The following is a 19,051-nucleotide window of genomic DNA, read 5'->3' on the forward strand; positions in this document are numbered from 1 at the left end:
CACTGCTTTTCTCCACCTTCCCTTCCTTCATGTAAGTAGTAGGTATCATGGTAGCAGCTGCAGATGCTGCATTATTTGCCAGATTCCATTTATGTCCTCTGTAACTATAAATGTTGTGGCAGTGGAATGGAGATTACAAGGATCTGATCGGAACAGCCAATAGAATGCAAGCTCAATCTGATTGGCTGATTGGATCAGCCAATCGGATTGAACTTGAATCTGATTGGCTGATTCAATAAGCCAATCAGATTTTTCCTACCTTAATTCCGATTGGCTGATAGAATCCTATCAGCCAATCGGAATTCGAAGGACGCCATCTTGGATGACGTCCCTTAAAGGAACCTTCATTCGTCATTAGTCCGGCGGTGAAGAAGGATGGCTCCGCGTCGGCTGCTTGAAGATGGTCCCGCTCCGCGCCGGATGGAAGAAGATAGAAGATGCCGCCTGGATGAAGATGTCTGCCGGTCCGGATGTCCTCTTCTGCCCGGATAGGATGAAGACTTTGGACCCTCTGGAGGAGCTCTTCTTGCCGGATAGGAGGAAGACTTCGGACCCTCTTCTGGACGGATCGGTGATACCCGGTGTGGTGAAGACAAGGTAGGGAGATCTTCAAGGGCTTAGTGTTAGGTTTATTTAAGGGGGGTTCGGGTTAGATTAGGGGTATGTGGGTGGTGGGTTGTAATGTTGGGGGGGGGGGTATTGTATGTTTTTTTTTACAGGCAAAAGAGCAGAATTCTTTGGGGCATGCCCCGCAAAAGGCCCTTTTAAGGGCTGGTAAGGTAAAAGAGCTTTACAATTTTTATTTTAGAATAGGGTAGGGCATTTTTTTATTTTGGGGGGCTTTGTTATTTTTTTAGGGGGCTTAGAGTAGGTGTAATTAGTTTAAAATTCTTGTAATCTTTTTTTATTTTTTGTAATTTAGTGTTTGTTTTTGTAATTTAGTTTAGTTGATATAATTGTAGATAGTTTATTTAATTTATTTATTGATAGTGTAGTGTTAGGTTTAATTGTAACTTAGGTTAGGATTTATTTTACAGGTAATTTTGTAATTATTTTAACTAGGTAACTATTAAATAGTTCTTAACTATTTAATAGCTATTGTACCTGGTTAAAATAAATACAAAGTTGCCTGTAAAATAAATGTTAATCCTAAAATAGCTACAATATAATTATTAGTTATATTGTAGCTATATTAGGGTTTATTTTACAGGTAAGTATTTAGCTTTAAATAGGAATAATTTATTTAATAAGATTTATTTAATTTCGTTAGATTTAAATTATATTTAATTTAGGGGGGTGTTAGTGTTAGGGTTAGACTTAGCTTTAGGGGTTAATACATTTATTAGAGTAGCGGCGAGGTCCGGTCAGCAGATTAGGGGTTAATAAGTGTAGGTAGGTAGCGGCGACGACGTTGGGGGGGGCAGATTAGGGGGTAATAAATATTATGTAGGGGTCGGCGGTGTTAGGGGCAGCAGATTAGGGGTACATAGGAATAACGTATGTTGCGGCGGTGTACGGAGCGGCAGATTAGGGGTTAAAAATAATATGCAGGGGTCAGCGATAGCGGGGGCAGCAGATTAGGGGTTAATAAGTGTAAGGTTAGGGGTGTTTAGACTCTGGGTACATGTTAGAGTGTTAGGTGCAGACTTAGGAAGTGTTTCCCCATAGGAAACAATGGGGCTGCGTTAGGAGCTGAACGCTGCTTTTTTGCAGGTGTTAGGTTTTTTTACAGCTCAAACTGCCTCATTGTTTCCTATGGGGGAATCATGCACGAGAACGTTTTTGAAGCTGGCCGCGTCCGTAAGCACCGCTGGTATTTAGAGTTGAAGTGGCGGTAAATTATGCTCTACGCTCCCTTTTTGGAGCCTAACGCAGCCCTTCAGAGAACTCTAAATACCAGCGGTATTTAAAAGGTGCGGGGGGAAAAATACACGCGTAGCTAACGCACCCCTTTGGCCGCAGAACTCTAAATCTAGCCGACAGATAGATAGATGATAGATAACCAGTAAATCAATTTCCTAACATTCGATACTTTTAGAGGTAAGTACCTCTAAGAAGTTATATATATATATATATATATATATATATATACACAGTATATATATATATATATATATATATATATGTATCTTTGACTCTTCTCTCTTTGATAAGTCAGTTTGTATAAAGCCAAACAATACTTACGTTTTCACATTTGTTTAGCAGTGCACATGACATCTTAAGGTCATATACCAACCACTTCAAATATTTCACTCTTGTAAACTTTCTCATGTATGTGTTATAATGGCATTATAATTGTAAACAATATTTATGCAAAATATAACATTGTATTAAGTTAAGTTAATGTGTCATATATATAAAATCTGATAGTGAATAAATTTTGCTAAAAGACAGTATTATGCATCTATTACTAAAAGTAATTTCCTTTCTCACCTCTCCTTGAGGAGGAAGAACTTGTAAGATTCTACTGCTTTCAAATTCGTCCAGTTTTACTGATTCATGGAACTGACAACCATCCACACGTACAGCTGAGCCATATCCTGCAGAAGATTTGAGAGGAAAAGAAAATGTATGCTTACCTGATAAATGTATTTCTTTTTTGACACGATGAGTCCACGGATCATCTAATTACTACTGGGAATACCACTCCTGCCCTGCAGGAGGCGGCAAAGAGCACCACAGCAAAGCTGTTAAAAATCACCTCCCTTCCCTCCCAACCCAGTCATTCAACCGAAGTAAAGGAGAGAAAGGAAGTAACAAGATGCAGAGGTGTTTGAAGTTTATAATAACCAACAACCTGTCTACTCAAAAACAGGGTGGGTCGTGGACTAATCGTGTCAAAAAAGAAATACATTTATCAGGTAAGCATAAATTTTCTTTTCTTTTTTTTTTAATGACACGATGAGACCACGGATCATCTAATTACTACTGGGAATCAATACCCAAGCTAGAGTACACAGATGATATGGGAGGGACAAGACAGGGAACCTAAAAGGAAGGCACCACTGCTTGAAGAACCTTTCTCCCAAAAGCAGCCTCAGCCGAGGCAAAAGTGTCAAATTTCTAGAACTTTGAAAAAGTGTGAAGAGAGGACCAAGTAGCAGCCTTGTAAATCTGTTCCACAGAAGCTTCATTCTTGAATGCCCATGGGGAAGCAACAGCCCTTGTGGAATGAGCCGTAACTCTCTCTTGAGGCTGCTGTCCAGCAGTCTCATATGCAAAACATATGATGCTCTTCAGTCAAAAAGAAAGAAGTAGCCGTAGCTTTCTGTCCCTTACGTTTTCCAGAGAAAACCACAAACAAGGCAGAAGACTGACGAAAATCCTTAGTCGCCTGCAGGTAAAACAAGGCACGAACCACGTCCAAATTGTGCAGAAGCCGTTTCTTCTGAGAGGTAGGATTAGGACACAGTGAAGGAACAACAATCTCCTGATTAATGTTCCGATCAGAAACTACTTTAGGAATAAATCCTAATTTAGTACGGAAAACGACCATATCTGAATGAAAAATAAGGTAAGGGGACTCATACTGCAATGCCGAGAGCTTTGACACTCTGCGAGCAGAAGAAATAGCAACAAGAGATAAAACTTTCCAAGATAACAACTTAATATCTAAGGAATGCATAGGCTTAAACAGAGCCCCTTGAAGAACTTTGAGAACTAAATTAAGACTCCATGGAGGAGTAACTGGTTTGAACACAGGCCTGATCCTGGCCAAGGCCTGACAAAAAGATTGTACATCTGGAACATCTGCCAGACGTTTGTGTAACAAAAAAGATAAGGCAGAAATTTGACCCTTTAGGGAACTTATCGATAATCCTTTCTCCAAACCCTCTTGGAGAAAAGACAAAATTCTAGGAATCCTAACTCTACTCCAGGAGTAGCCCTTGGATTCACACCAATAGAGATATTTATGCTATATCTTATGGTAAATCCTTCTAGTTACAGGTTTACGAGCCTGAATCATGGTCTCTATGACCAATTCTGAAAAGCCCTACTAGGATAAAATTAAGCGTTCAATCTCCAAGCAGTCAGCTTCAGAAAAACTAGATTTGGGTGAAGAAAGGGCCCTTGAATTAGAAGGTCCTTCCTCAAAGGAAGTCTCCAGAGTGGCAGAAATGACATGTCCACCAGATCTGCATACCAAATCCTGCAAGGTCAAACCGGTGCAATGAGGATCACCAAGGCCCTCTCCTGCTTGATTTGAGCAATTACCAGAGGAAGAAGAGCAAACAGAGGAAAAAGGTATGCTAGTCTGAAGGTCCAAGGTACCGCCAGGGCGTCTATCAGTACTGATGACAAGCAGAAGGAGAATCCACGTGGTGTAGCTGCGTCGGATGAATCGGAACCGGCTAATTCGAAGTGAATGTGTCCAATAGGAATGATGCTGGCAGAGTGCCGTAGCTGCGGTCTAATCCGTCAGGCTGTTGCTCTATCTTCCTCCCTAGTCTAGTAATCTGCCTGTGCTTGTATTTTAACTTTTTTCATTAAAGTTTATTTTTTATTGCACCTTTTTGTAGTAGTGCCTGCTACTTTGTTTCCTCCGTCTATCAGTACTGCTTAAGGGTCCCTGGACCTCGACCCGTACCTCGGAAGCTTGGCATTCTGCCGAGATGCCATGAGATCCAATTCCGGATGACCACATTTGAGAATCAGGCTGGAAAACACTTCCGGATGGAGTTCCTATTCCCCCGGATGAAAGGACTGCCTGCTCAGGAAATCCGCCTCCTAGTTGTCCATCCCTGGGATGTGGATCGCCGACAGACAGCAAGAGTGGGTTTCCACCCACTGAATTATTTTGGTTACCTCTGTCATCGCTAAGGAACTCCTTGTTCCTTCCTGATGATTGATGTAAGCCACTGAAGTTATGTTGTCCGACTGGAACCTGATAAACTGGACCGAGGCTAACTGGAGCCAGGCCAGAAGAGCATTGAAGATCGCTCTCAGCTCCAGAATGTTTATAGGTAGAACAGACTCTGATTTAGTCCAAAGTCCCTGAGACTTTAGGGAGCCCCAGACTGCTCCCCATCCTAGAAGGCTGGCATCTGTTGTCACAATCACCCAAGATGGTCTACGAAAGCAGGTTCCTTGGGAGAGATGATCCAGAGACAACCACCATTGAAGAGAATCCCTTGTCTCCTCCTCTAGTAGTATTCGAGGAGACAAGTCCGCATAATCTTCGTTTCATTGCCTGAGCATGTTTAACTGCAGAGGTCTGAGGTGGAACCGAGCAAACGGATGATGTCCATTGCCGCCACCATCAGCCCGATCACCTCCATGCACTGAGCCACTGATGGCCGAGGAGTGGACTGAATTATTTTGGTTACCTCTGTCATCGCTAAGGAACTCCTTGTTCCTTCCTGATGATTGATGTAAGCCACTGAAGTTATGTTGTCCGACTGGAACCTGATAAACTGGACCGAGGCTAACTGGAGCCAGGCCAGAAGAGCATTGAAGATCGCTCTCAGCTCCAGAATGTTTATAGGTAGAACAGACTCTGATTTAGTCCAAAGTCCCTGAGACTTTAGGGAGCCCCAGACTGCTCCCCATCCTAGAAGGCTGGCATCTGTTGTCACAATCACCCAAGATGGTCTGCGAAAGCAGGTTCCTTGGGAGAGATGATCCAGAGACAACCACCATTGAAGAGAATCCCTTGTCTCCTCCTCTAGTAGTATTCGAGGAGACAAGTCTGCATAATCTTCGTTCCATTGCCTGAGCATGTTTAACTGCAGAGGTCTGAGGTGGAACCGAGCAAACGGATGATGTCCATTGCCGCCACCATCAGCCCGATCACCTCCATGCACTGAGCCACTGATGGCCGAGGAGTGGACTGAAGAGCTAGACAAGTATCGAAGATCTTTGATTTCCTGACAACTGTCAGAAAAATCTTCATTAATAGGGTATCTATTATGGTTCCCAAGAAAGTTACCCTTGTCTTTGGGACTAAGGAACTCTTTTCCAAATTTACTTTCCATCCGTGAGATCACAGGAAGGATAACAACATTTCCGTGTGGGATCTTGCTTGTTGTAAGGATGGCGCCTGGACTAGGATGTCGTCCAGATAGGGCGCCACTGCAATGCCCCGTAACCGAAGCACCGCCAACAGTAAACCCAGAACCTTTGAGAAAATTCTGGGAGCTGTGGCAAGACCGAAGGGCAGAGCCACGAATTGGAAGTGTTTGTTTAGAAAGGCAAATCTTAGAAACTTGTGATGATCCCTGTGAATGGGAACATGCAAGTACGCATCCTTTAAATCCACAGTTGTCATAAATTTACCCTCTTGGACCAAAGGGAGAATGGAATAAATAGTTTCCATCTTGAAGGACGGTACTCTGAGGAATTTGTTTAGACTCTTGAGATCTAAAATAGGCCTGAAGGTTCCCTCCTTTTTTGGGAACCACAAACAGATTGGAATAAAATCCCAGACCCGTTCCTGAATCCAACAGGGACTATCACTCCCAGGTCGGAGTGGGCTCTTAAACAGTGTGAGAACGCCTCTCTTTTTGTCTGGTCTACAGATAATCTTGAAAGCAGAAACCTGCCTCTGGGAGGAAAACTTTTGAACTCTAGTTTTTATCCCTGGGACACTATTTCTACTGCCCAGGGATCCTGAACATCTCAAACCCAAGCCTGAGCGAAGAAGGAAAGTCTGCCCCCTACAAGATCCGGTCCCGGATCGGGGGCAGACCCTTCATGCTGACTTTGATTCAATAGCCGGTGTCTTGGATTGTTTTCCCTTATTCCAAGACTAATTGGGTCTCCATGAAGGTTTAGACTGTTCCTGCTTGGAGGCAGAAGAGGAAGAATTTCCCTTGAATTTTCGAAAGGAACGAAAATTTCTCTGACGTCCCTTCTGTTTGTTTCTCTTATCCTGTGGGAGAAGGTGACCCTTACCTCCCGTAATATCAGAGATTATTTCCGTCAAGCACGGTCCAAACAAGGTCTTCCCCTTGTAAGGAATCGCTAAAAGCTTAGACTTATGGGATACATCAACAGACCAAGGCTTTTTTGCGTATGTAAGTACAGAAATACAAAATAGCCCTGCAGATCACCTCTACACCTCAGCAGTACTTTACTGAGGTGCCTACCTGTCTGAAGAAATCGACCCTCACTGCTTAGAAAGGAGCCGTTCCCACTAACAGAACTGGAACTCTACAGTCGCTAGTTGGCACGCATCCAATTTACTAGAGATGCGCAGATGATATGCTAACAAGCGCTTTTTCTACCGACTAGATGCGCAGCATTCCGACTATCAGGAAGAGGCAGTAAGAAAGGGCGCGCAATGCTTTCCCCTAGTACCGCCCATCGTGCGCGTTGCCAAATTCAGTCATCTCCCGGTCATGTATATTATTAAAAACGCGGGAGATGAGAACCACCATAAGCCTATGCAATCTACATCCAGCCCCAGTGCCTGCGCTGTTACTGTCCACTGTCATAAATAAAGTGTCCCATATCCCATGTCTCTTTATTGTCCCATATTGAAATCAAGTGCCTAACTTCTTCTGAGTCCTTTTTTATCCCCCAGATAAAAAGTCAGCACTTACCTCCTCCTCTGCCCGACAGTAATGCAGCTCCCAGGTTTAAGAGGTCCTCTCCCTCCCATGGACCTGTGACAAAAGGAAAAGACTGAGTAAGATCCCTCAGTTTTTCAGAGTTAGGGCAGCATCAGTATGGGAGGCACAGTGAGAACTATGTCCCACAAGTTCCCATCGCTCTAAAGCCACCACTGCTCTACTGAAGAGACTGATATGGACTACGGCTACACCCCAGGACAAAGCAGCACAATCCTGTACTACTTTAAAAATAATAAACTCTTGATTGAAGATCTTTTTCTAACACCTAATTTACCATCTCCTTGCACTTAACGTAGGCAAAGAGAATGACTGGGTTGGGAGGGAAGGGAGGTGATATTTAACAGCTTTTCTGTGGTGCTCTTTGCCGCCTCCTGCAGGGTAGGAGTGGTATTCACAGTAGTAATTAGATGATCCATGGACTCATCGTGTCATTAAAAAGAAAACACAATTTTATACAACACTGCTTGGAGGGATAAAAAAAAAAACATATTAAGCATATGGAAAAAAAAAACATTTACTCACATCACAAATATTAAAAAAAATAAAATAAGTAAAAGTCATAAACTTACTTCTGCAGTACTGATTTTGTACTTCCTAAAAATTCTCAATGGCTGATAATGACAACTGCCTCTGCTTTACTGGTGGAAACACATCTTTGACAAGTGTGTCAAGAAAACTTTATTTTGTAAGATGAGGAGAGGCCATAGGTGTCCATAACATGTGGGATTAATTTCCCACCACTATGAGGAGGTCAGGAACCCTCACAAGAGCTTTAATCCCTCCCACCTCCTCTCTCCACTCAGTTAGTTCTCGGCCTCTAAGGAGAGAGGTTGAGTGAGGTGCTCTGCAAGCAAGATTTTATTATTTTCTTTCTAATCACATATTAAGAACTCAGACCTGACTTGAGACCCTGTACTCCTCTTCCAACTTCATTCAGGGAAGACTTCAGGATAATTCTCTAAGATTCTGACTGAAACAGGGTAAATGAATACCTCAGTTATGGCACGTCATTCCCCTCACGGGTAAATCTCTCAGGCATTGCAGGGACCCCATCCCTTAGCCCCCTCCTGAGGGGATGCTGGTATATTCGACATTATACTCTGCAGTATATTTACTTGCACTGTATGGGCTCTCAACTGGATCAGCATACTGTGAGGGAGAATTCCTCAGCAAGCTGCTTAGAAACAATGGAGGGGTGCTGCAGTCCAGGTTAGTGACCCAAACACTAAACACAGCCCATGAACTATCCTTAGTACTCTCCTTTTATAGATACTACATAGATAGGGGTTTGCGGAATGTACACATAGTGCTTTACTATGTGTTTAACACCACAAATTATGTAATTCAGAGTTTAAATCCCACTTATTTAATTGCCTTATTACCCCTTAGCAGCCCTTAGTATTTTTTTGACCTGGATTCACCATTTTTCCTCACAGAACAAAAAAGCTACACTGTCTCTTTAAAAAAAACATTAATTGCCTTATGCATTAAGCGGTTAAGCTCATGATGGATGTGATTAGGGTTGGGAACACAAAGGGGATCAAAAGGAGGGGGGGGTTATTCAATAAAATATGCTTATGTGTTTTAGTGTTTTTACTCACATGCCTTAGCCTGAACATCTTTCCAGACTGAGCTTCTTCCCCTTTCTCCCCCTCATCAGATCTTCAAGTGGCTAAAATTTTACTCTGTGACTGTCCTTAGACCTTACAAGCTATCTGGGTCCAGTTTTAACCCTGTATATGCCCAGGAGGTGGGGTGAATACCCTCATTAGAGCTGCTGATGGGGTGTGTAATGAAAAAAAAATTCTGAGGTTTTTATTATAGGCTGTTTGTTGTATTTTGTCCAAATACACTGATAATTTAAAGTTTTGGAATATATCTTTATTTTCAATTACCTGCAGTTTTGCTTATTATTTTACAGTCATGTCTGTACCCCCACTTGATTTGACTGACACATTAGAAGGGACCGACCCCTGGGAACATACTGCAGCCTGAGTTCTTTCTGCAGTGGACCAAATTAACTAGTTACTAGTGTACTAATTGTGTTCCACAGCTCCAATTCGCAAGACATAATCCTGTCAGTAGGACATTTGGCAGATAATTTGTTTGTTTTTGTGGCCTAGGAGATTCCACTTTTCTCCTAAGTTTAAATACAGTCGTCAAAAGACTATGACAGAGATTTTAGCGGCTATCCCCAAACCAAGTAAGTGTAAGCGAAAATCAGAAGATTTATTTCACACTATCTGTAATACGCAGGGTCCTATCCCCCAGGCTGAGTTACCACCAACCTTACAAAGCTATGACTGAGTCTCTATACAGTCAAATTAATCAGAATGGGTCACTAGCACCTGTTTGAAAATATTCAGAAGGACCATTCCATTTCTATATAAAATATATCCATTATCACCCTGCCCCCTCTTTTTTATATTATTGTGTCCTTATTTTCACTTGTCACTAATAGCGCATCTTAATTATATATTATTTCACCTCTATTTTCATTGTCGAGCTTGTGGTTCTCCAGATACCTGGTAGATGTGACGGTGGGTTAGTGGTAATTAGAGCCGCTCACTCCTTGTCCGGGATGCAACCCTTTACTTAAATCCCTTTGGATATTCCTCCTCAGGCCGCTTACTATTCAGCGTTCATATCCGTCATCTTAGAACCCGCTCACATGACCATCAGATAGCTTTCCCATAGGTTGCGCTTCTCTGCAGCTGACAGTGGTGGGAGAGCTGTAACCCGGTGCTTGAAAAATTCTTAGACCGTAGATAGCGTGCTTCACTCAAGACTCCAAAGTCAATCTTGTTAAAGTCCAAAATAAGAGAAGCACCGTCCGCAAAGGTAAAATTTTACTTTTATTGTTTCATCAATATATGTTAAAACAATCAAATAACAATTGTAGCACAATTCAGCAGTGCCTCTCAGATTACGCGTTTCCGCAATAGATGTCAATTGTTATTTGCTCTTTTTAACATATATTGATGGAACAATAAAAGTTAAGTTTTACCTTAGCGGCCAGTGCTTCTCTTCTTTTGGACTTTTACAAGATCAACTGAGTCTCTGTCTGAGGATGAAGTCTCCTCAGAGGAACTTGATCCTATCCCTGATCCTGAGGCTGATTCCACATTTATATTTAAAGTGGACAATATCTGCTTCCTTCTTTAGGAAGTTTTGAATACCTTGGAGCTATGAGTACCGAATCCAGAGGATTCCAAACCTGTAAATAAGTTGAATCAAGTTTTCAAAGCTCCGCCTAAAGTGCCTAAGGCTTTTGAAGCACCAGACTTGGTTACAAACTATATAAACAAAAAATGGAAGTAACCAGGCATTCCTTTAGCACCTTCAAACAGGTTAAAAACAATGTATCCACTTTCAGAGAAGAATTTAACAGCCTGGAAAGTAGTTCCTAAGGTTGATGGAGCTATTTCCGCCTTAGCTTAGATGCACTACTATTCCTATGGAGGATAGTTCTTTGTTTAGGGATCCAATGGACCGCAAATCCTTGCTTAGGAAATTATTCTCCCAATCGGTTCTTCAGCTTAGACCTGCAGTAGCAATCACCTGTGTGGCTGATGCAGCGTCCTTCAGGTGTCATTCTCTTTCTCAGATGGTTTCTGATAAATCTACCGAGGATATTGCCAACTGTACTAAGGTCCATAAAATTGCTTTATGGCTTAAATCTTGGTTAGCTGACATGGTCTCTAAGAATAGGCTATTATCAGTCCCTTGTGAAGAGAAGATGCTTTTTGGATCAGAATTGGATTCTATTATCCAAACTACCTCAGGACAAGAAATCTAAGGGGAAGTACAAACAAGCAAAACGTTTTCATTCCTTTCGCTCCTCTAGAGATCAAAAGTCCCCCTCCAAAAAGAAGTCTGATCCTTCAAGCCTTCCTGGAAGCCAGGATCTTCTTGGGCTAAAAAAAAAGCAGACCAAAAAGACCAGCTCCAATCAGAAATCTGCATGAAGGGATGGCCCCCTGTCCAGAAGATCTTCTAGTAGGGGGACAGATAGTTTTGATTTCAGAAGGCCTGGTATTGCTCAGTTCAGGATCCCTGGGTTCTGAATATCATATCCCAGGGTTATCGTATAGGCTTTTGCACCAGATCTCAGTGGGAACAGTTTTACCTGTCTCGCGTTCCAAAGGATCCTGTAAAGGTGGCTGCCTTTGTTCAATGTGTTCAAGACTTAGAGGATATAGGAGTGATCCAATCTGTTCAAATCTCTCAACAAGGACAGGGTTTCTACTCCAACCTCTTCATTGTCCCAAAGAAGGAAGGCACTTATCGTCCTATCCTGGACTTAAAAACTCTTTCATAATGAAAACGATCCGTACCATTTTGCCTCTAATTCAGAAGGGTCAATTTATGGCTACAATAGATTTAAAGGATGCATACCTGCATATTCCAATTTACAAGAATCATTTTCAGTTTCTAAGGTTTGCTTTTAACAACAAATATTTCTCATTTGTGGCCCTCCCCTCTCTTAGCAGTGATCAGAGCTCAGGGAATCTCCGTTGCTCCTTATTTGGATCAGTGACGTGCAGTGAGGGCAGAGGCTGGTGAGGCACTGGCCATGATACGCCCGAGAAACACTCTATAATTCAGACAGACCATACAATTTTAAACAACTTTCCAATTTACTTCTATTATCTAATTTGCTTTGTTCTCTTGGTATCCTTTATTTTAAAGCATACCTAGGTAGGCTCAAGAGCTGGGAACTAGCTGCTGATTGGTGGCTGCACATATACACATTCACTATGGCTTACCTTTGTTTTCCGCTAGCTCCCCACAATGCATTGCTGATCCTTCAATAAAGGATAAAAAAAGAATGAAGCAAAATGTTAATAGAAGTAAGTTGAAACGTTTGAAATTGTATACCCTTTGTAATATTCAAAGTGACATATGGCAGCACTATTTTTCCATTAAAAGAAACATGAAAAGGGTGTATAGGGTCTATAGTCTTATGCAACATAGAGCAAAATGAATGGAATAACTGAAAGAAAGAAAAACACTCCCTCAAACACATATTCTCTGTCACACTCCCAAACACACACACACTCTCCCCCACCCTTTCTCCCACATAGACATACTCTCTCACACACACAAACTCACTACCTCACAGTTCTCTTGCTCACACAGACAAAAACACACAGGCACTCTCCCTCACACACATCTCACTCACACACACACTCTCCCATAATATATAATATTGCCATTTTTGATCCCCCCTAACATTCTACATGCTGTACAGTGATTGGCTGATATGTGCTGTAGCTCATTTATATATGTTCCTAATTTGTCACATAAAAGTAAATAAACTTTCAAGAGTCTTTTCTAGGGGTGTGTCCACGGACTGTAAAAAAATTCAGGTTTTTCCAACAAAATGACAGCTTTCCCAACACTGACACACCTTATTTGTAACTTATATGGTCATCATCACTGAGATTCTGTGTGCTATAGGGGCACCAGCATCAAAGATCAAGTAATCCAGTTATCCAATTTGCTTTTCACCCTCACGCTTTTTTTTTTCTAATAAATTAATAATATGTATCTACAATTAGAGACTAATTACTGATATATAGAATGGATTCATAAGGAAAAAAAACTATTTATTAGGTACTACAACTGCAGCCAATAATACAGCTAGGTTGTAGAGTGGCATCAAATTTTATGTGAGTGTCCCTTTAGCACCTGCACAGTGAGAAGCCACTCAAAATGTAATAGCCAGGATATCTTATAAATCTAAATGATCTTAAACTCACTTTGCACAAATCATCTAATAGATTAGTATAGGCCTCAATATATGATTTGTGAGGGTAATAGAAAAAAATATATTTTAAAATTGGAAAAAAAAACAGTTCAAAAACTGTCAGATAAGGCTCAGAAGTGAAAGTGTTAAAATGTTTTTTGTTTTTTTTAATATATGAGCCACTTTCTCATACTTCTCAACTGTCCCTATTTAGCTGGGACAATCACAGTATAATGGCTTCCTGTCTGTTAGTACAATTGTCCTGGAAGTAAACATCTGCCCTGAGGTATGGACTTGGAATTAAAGTCTAAAAATTGCATCAGCAAAGGACTGAATATAGGCTCAGAGTCAGAAGTAAAATGTTAAAACACTTTTTTCATACTTATAAACTGTCCCTAGTATTTTCCTGGGAAAATCTCAGTTTCTGGTGTGCTATTTACAATAGGTGTTTAGAGGCAGAGCAGATTAGGTAGAGCTTTGGAAACATACGGCTAGATTACGACTTGTGCGTTAGGCTTAAAAAGCAGCGTTAACAGGTCCTAACGCTGCTTTTTCCCTACCGCTGCTATTACAAGTCTTGCAGGTTTAGGGGCACCGCATACTTTTTTGGCCTTACCGCAAAACAACTTACGTAAACTTTGTAAAGTCTTTTTTCTATGGGACTTCCATAGCGCCGGTATTACGAGTCTGTCCTGGGAGGCCAAAAAGTGAGCGGTACACCCTACCCCGTCAAGAGTCCTAACGCATTTAAAAGTCAGTAGTTAAGAGTTTTATGGTACAACGCCGTAACATAAAATTCATAACTAAAGTGCTAAAAAGTACACTAACACCCATAAACTACCTATTAACCACTAAACCGAGGCCCTCCCGCATCGCAAACACTAAAATAAAATGTTTAACCCCTAATCTGCCGCTCCGGACATCGCCGCAACTATAATAAACATATTAACCCCTAAACCCAATCGCCGCACTCTCGCCTTGCAAACACTAGTTAAATATTATTAACCCCTAATCTGCCATCCCTAACATTGCCGCCACCTACCTACATTTATTAACCCCTAATCTGCCGTCCCCAACGTCGCGACACTATACTAACTGTATTAACCCCTAAACCTAAGTCTAACCCTAACACCCCCTAACTTAAATATAATTACAATAAATCTAAATAAAAATGAATATTATTACCTAAATAATTCCTGATTGGAACAGCCAATAAAATGCAAGCTCAATCCTATTGGCTGATTGGATCAGCCAATAGGATTGAACTTCAATCCTATTGGCTGATTGCATCAGCCAATAGGATTTTTTCTACCTTAATTCCAATTGGCTGATAGAATTCTATCTTGGATGACGTCACTTAAAGGAACTGTCATTCAGTAAGAAGACTTTGTTTGAAGAGGATGCTCCGCGTCAGATGTCTTGAAGATGGACCCGCTCCGCGTCGGATGAATGAAGATAGAAGATGCCGTCTGGATGAAGACTTCTGCCCGTCTGGAGGACCACTTCACCCGGCTTGGATGAAGACTTTTCCCAGCTTCGTTGAGGACTTCGGCCCGGTTGGATGAACACTTCTGCCGCTTCCTTGAGGATGGATGTCGGATCTTCAGAACAGTAAGTCGATCTTCAGGGGGTTAGTGTTTTTTTAAGGGTGTATTGGGTGGGTTTTATTTTTTAGATTAGGGTTTGGGCCGCAAAAGAGCTAACTGCCCTTTTAAGGGCAATGCCCATCCAAATGCCCTTTTCAGGGCAATGGGGAGCTTAGGTTTTTTTAGATAGTATTTTATTTGGGGGTTGGTTGTGTGGGTGGTGGGTTTTACTGTTGGGGGGGTTGTTTGTATTTTTTTTTACAAGTAAAAGAGCTGATTACTTTGGGGCAATGCCCCGCAAAAGGCCCTTTTAAGGGCTATTGATAGTTTAGTTTAGGCTAGGGGTTTTTTTTTTATTTTGGGGGGGCTTTTTTATTTTTATAGGGCTATTAGATTAGGTGTAATTAGTTTAAATATCTTGTAATTTGTTTATTATTTTCTGTAATTTAGTGTTTGTTTTCTTGTACTTTAGCTAATTTAATTTAATTTATTTAATTGTTGTTAATTTAGTTAATTTTTTTAATTCTAGTGTAGTGTTAGGTGTTAATGTAACTTAGGTTAGGTTTTATTTTACAGGTACTTTTGTATTTATTTTAGCTAGGTAGTTATTAAATAGTTAATAACTATTTAATAACTATTCTACCTAGTTAAAATAAATACAAACTTGCCTGTAAAATAAAAATAAACCCTAAGCTAGTTACAATGGGGCATATTTATCAAGCTCCGAATGGAGCTTGATGCCCTGTGTTTCTGGCGAGCCTGCAGGCTCGCCAGAAACAGCAGTTATGAAGCAGCGGTCACAAAGACCGCTGCTCCATAACCTGTCCGTCTGTTCTGAGCAGGCGGACAGACATCGCCGCAATTCAACCCGATCGAGTACGATCGGGTTGATTGACACCCCCTGCTGGCGGCCCATTGGCCCCGAGTCTGCAGGGGGCGTCGTTGCACCAGCAGCTCTTGTGAGCTGCTGGTGCAATGCTGAATACGGCAAGCGTATTGCTCGCCATATTCAGCGAGGTCTGTCGGACCTGATCCGCACTGTCGGATCAGGTCCGACAGACCTTGATAAATTGGGGCCAATGTAACTATTAGTTATATTGTAGCTAGCTTAGGGTTTATTTTATAGGTAAGTATTTAGTTTTAAATAGGAATTAATAATATTAATTTTTATTTAGATTTATTATAATTATATTTAAGTTAGGGAGGGTTAGAGTTAGACTTAGGTTTAGGGATTAATAAATTTAGTATAGTGGCGGCGACGTTGGGGGCAGCAGATTAGGGGTTAATAAATGTAGGTAGTGGCGGCGATGTTAGGGACGGCAGATTGGGGTTAATAATATTTAACTAATGTTTGCGAGGCGAGAGTGCGGCGGTTTAGGGGTTAATATGTTTATTATAGTGGCGGCGACGTTGGGGGCGGCAGATTTGAGGTTAATAAGTGTAGGTAGGTTGTGGCGACATTGGGGGCGGCAGATTATGGGCTAATAAATATAATGTAGGTGTCTGCGATGTTGGGGCAGCAGATTAGGGGTTCATAAGTATAATGTAGGTGGCGGCGGTGTCCGGAGCGGCAGATTAGGGGTTAATAAATATAATGCAGGTGTCGGCGATGTCGGGCGACAGATTAGGGGTTAATAAGTGTAAGATTAGGGGTGTTTAGACTCGGGGTTCATGTTAGGGTGTTAGGTGTAAAAACCTGTAATACCAGCGCTGCAGGTAAGTGAGCGGTGAGACAAAACTGCTCGTTAGCACCGCATAGCCTCTAAAGCAAAACTCGTAATCTGGCCGATAGTACTCCAATAAACTGCTTACTTGTCTGTTTTACAGTGATACAGACATTGTTGCAATATTGCAAGAAATAATAGCACACACAGAATGTTAAAAAAAAAATGAGGGTGAAAAGCAAAGCTGGGTTACTTGATCTTTGATGGTTTGAATTAGTGTATAGTGGAAACTACAGGGCATCCTAAGTGCTGAGGGAGTGTAAATAAGTACTGGTACATAGTAACATATCATACAGTCATGTATATCTGCTCTCACTGAGGAAAAACCCCTCTGATCCTGGCACCAGAATCTTACCCTCTAACCTTACCAGAAATCAGTTGCCTGGCAAGAATGTAAAAAAAATTAATAAATAAAAAATTCTCACTCTTCATGATGAAAATTGAGTATTGACTAAAAAAACAGAGTGGCATAGGTATAGGAAATTCCTACCCTATTGCAGCTTCGTTCATCCAGCGTCCATCTGATAATCAATTAAATAGCAGCGCTAAGCTGCAGGCTGCTGTAGATACGTCACAGTAGTGGCATATCTTCCTGCTCACTGATCCTCTATACTTGCAGAATGCATGACAAATAGGAAATAGGTGCAAAAAATCAAAGTCCACCCCACACTCAGCCACTCTTCTTCTTGCACCGCCACAATGGCTCCTGTGCATGTTAAGAGTCCTAAATCTAGACTGAGAAGGAGTGCTGAGCGCGACACCTGCCGCCGGTAACAAGAGCGGGTTATGAAAGGTGCTCAATAAAAGTACAACCTCTATTACAAAGTATGGACACATAAAAACATTAGAAAACATGAATATGGGGAAATAAATGAAACGTAGCAGAATACACTGATGTCCCAATGCCCCTATAGCATGTCCCAATGCCCCTATAGCAGCACACAGAATAAGTAAGTGTGTGAGGGTGAAATGCAAAGCTGCGTTACTTGATCTTAGATGGGGCACCAGCATCAAAGATCAAGTAACCCAGCATTGCATTTCACCCTCACGCATTTTCTTAACATTCTGTGTGCTTTAGACTTGGCTCAGGCTGCCCAACCCAATGCAATCAAAAGCATTACTTACCGGCCCACGTCATGTTCTTCCAGTGTGGCAAAGGAATTGGGCAGCAAACCTCCAGAGTCCAGGGCAGGGCAGGACAGGTCCTTCTTCTCAGCAGCTTCACAGGAGTAGAGTCACGTCTGTCACACTCGGTCACATGACTCTTCTTCTCTCTTCCCGTCGTGTACAGGCCGCCAGCAGTTCCACCTCCTCCACTGGTGATGTCAGTGAGCACTGAGACCTGATTGGCTGGCTCCCGAGGCTGCTCAGAGAGCAGTCTCCTTTGGGAGCTTATGGGCCGCAATGAGCAGCACCGTTGGGTGTCACTAGTTTGTGTGGCTCTAATTAGTAAGAAGACATGATCCATAGTGCATAATGGAGGGGCAGCTGAACGTCTCACAGCCTCCCCTTCATTGCGCAATATGGATTGCATCCTCGCTTTACTACATGACGGTGGCGGATTCGGGGGTGGGGGGTGGGAGTAGTACCAGGGTACTTTGGGGTACAAAAATTATTTTTTTTATAAATTTAAAAAAATATTTTTTTTTTTTATAAAACCTGCCTCCTTTGACAGCACGTCACTGGCTCTAGTCTTCCCTTGGAAATTTCGTTTAGCATATCTATTTCCTCTATTATACTTCTTCCAAGAGTCATTGCAAGAATCAAACAGAAATAGCTCCGGCATGGCCCTGCAGAACTTGGTATGCGGGCCTAATACAGATGTCATTTCTTCCTCCATGGGTTTTACCCCTAAGAAAAGATCTGCTGTCTCACGGACCCTTGTATTATCCAGATCTTAAATCCCTGAATTTGACAGCATGGAGGTTGTATCAGAGGTTTTCACATTCTGTTATCTCTACTTTACTGCAAGTCAGAAAACCTGTCATGCAGAAAATGTATTATAAGATTTGGAACGCTTACTTTCTTTGGTGTTCTTCTAGAGGTTTCTCTTGGAAATCTTTTAGAATCGCTAGAATTCTTCAGTTCCTTCAAGATGGACTAGATAAGTAATTATTAGCTAGTTATTTAAAGGGTCAGATTTCGGCATTATCTGTTTTGTTTCACAAAAAACTGGCCGAATTACCTGATGTTCAAACTTTTGTCCAAACCTTAGTGAGAATTTGCCTTGTTATTAGACCCATTTCTCCCCCTTGGAATTGGAATCTGGTTCTTTCTGTTCTGCAAGGTCGTCGTCGTCCCCCCTTTGAACCTATGCACTCCTTGGACCTAAAGTTATTGTCATGGAAGGTTTTCTTTCTTCTAGCCATTTCTTCCGCTAGAAGAGATTCTGAATTATCTGCCCTGTCTTCTGAT

At 41.7% G+C, this 19,051-nt stretch overlaps 1 protein-coding gene across 3 annotated transcripts in view; it reads right to left on the minus strand.

Moving 5' to 3' along the window:
- The window catches only part of AP4M1 (adaptor related protein complex 4 subunit mu 1), a 217,014-nt gene that overhangs the window by 90,651 nt on the left and 107,312 nt on the right, over positions 1-19,051 (minus strand). For all 3 annotated transcript variants that reach the window (XM_053718267.1, XM_053718268.1, XM_053718269.1), the window contains exon 11: positions 2,434-2,540. In XM_053718267.1, coding sequence (XP_053574242.1) covers positions 2,434-2,540 — 107 coding nt within the window. The remainder of the gene's footprint in view (positions 1-2,433; positions 2,541-19,051) is intronic.

Source organism: Bombina bombina, chromosome 6 (assembly GCF_027579735.1).
Source record: "Bombina bombina isolate aBomBom1 chromosome 6, aBomBom1.pri, whole genome shotgun sequence".
Taxonomy (NCBI): domain Eukaryota; kingdom Metazoa; phylum Chordata; class Amphibia; order Anura; family Bombinatoridae; genus Bombina; species Bombina bombina.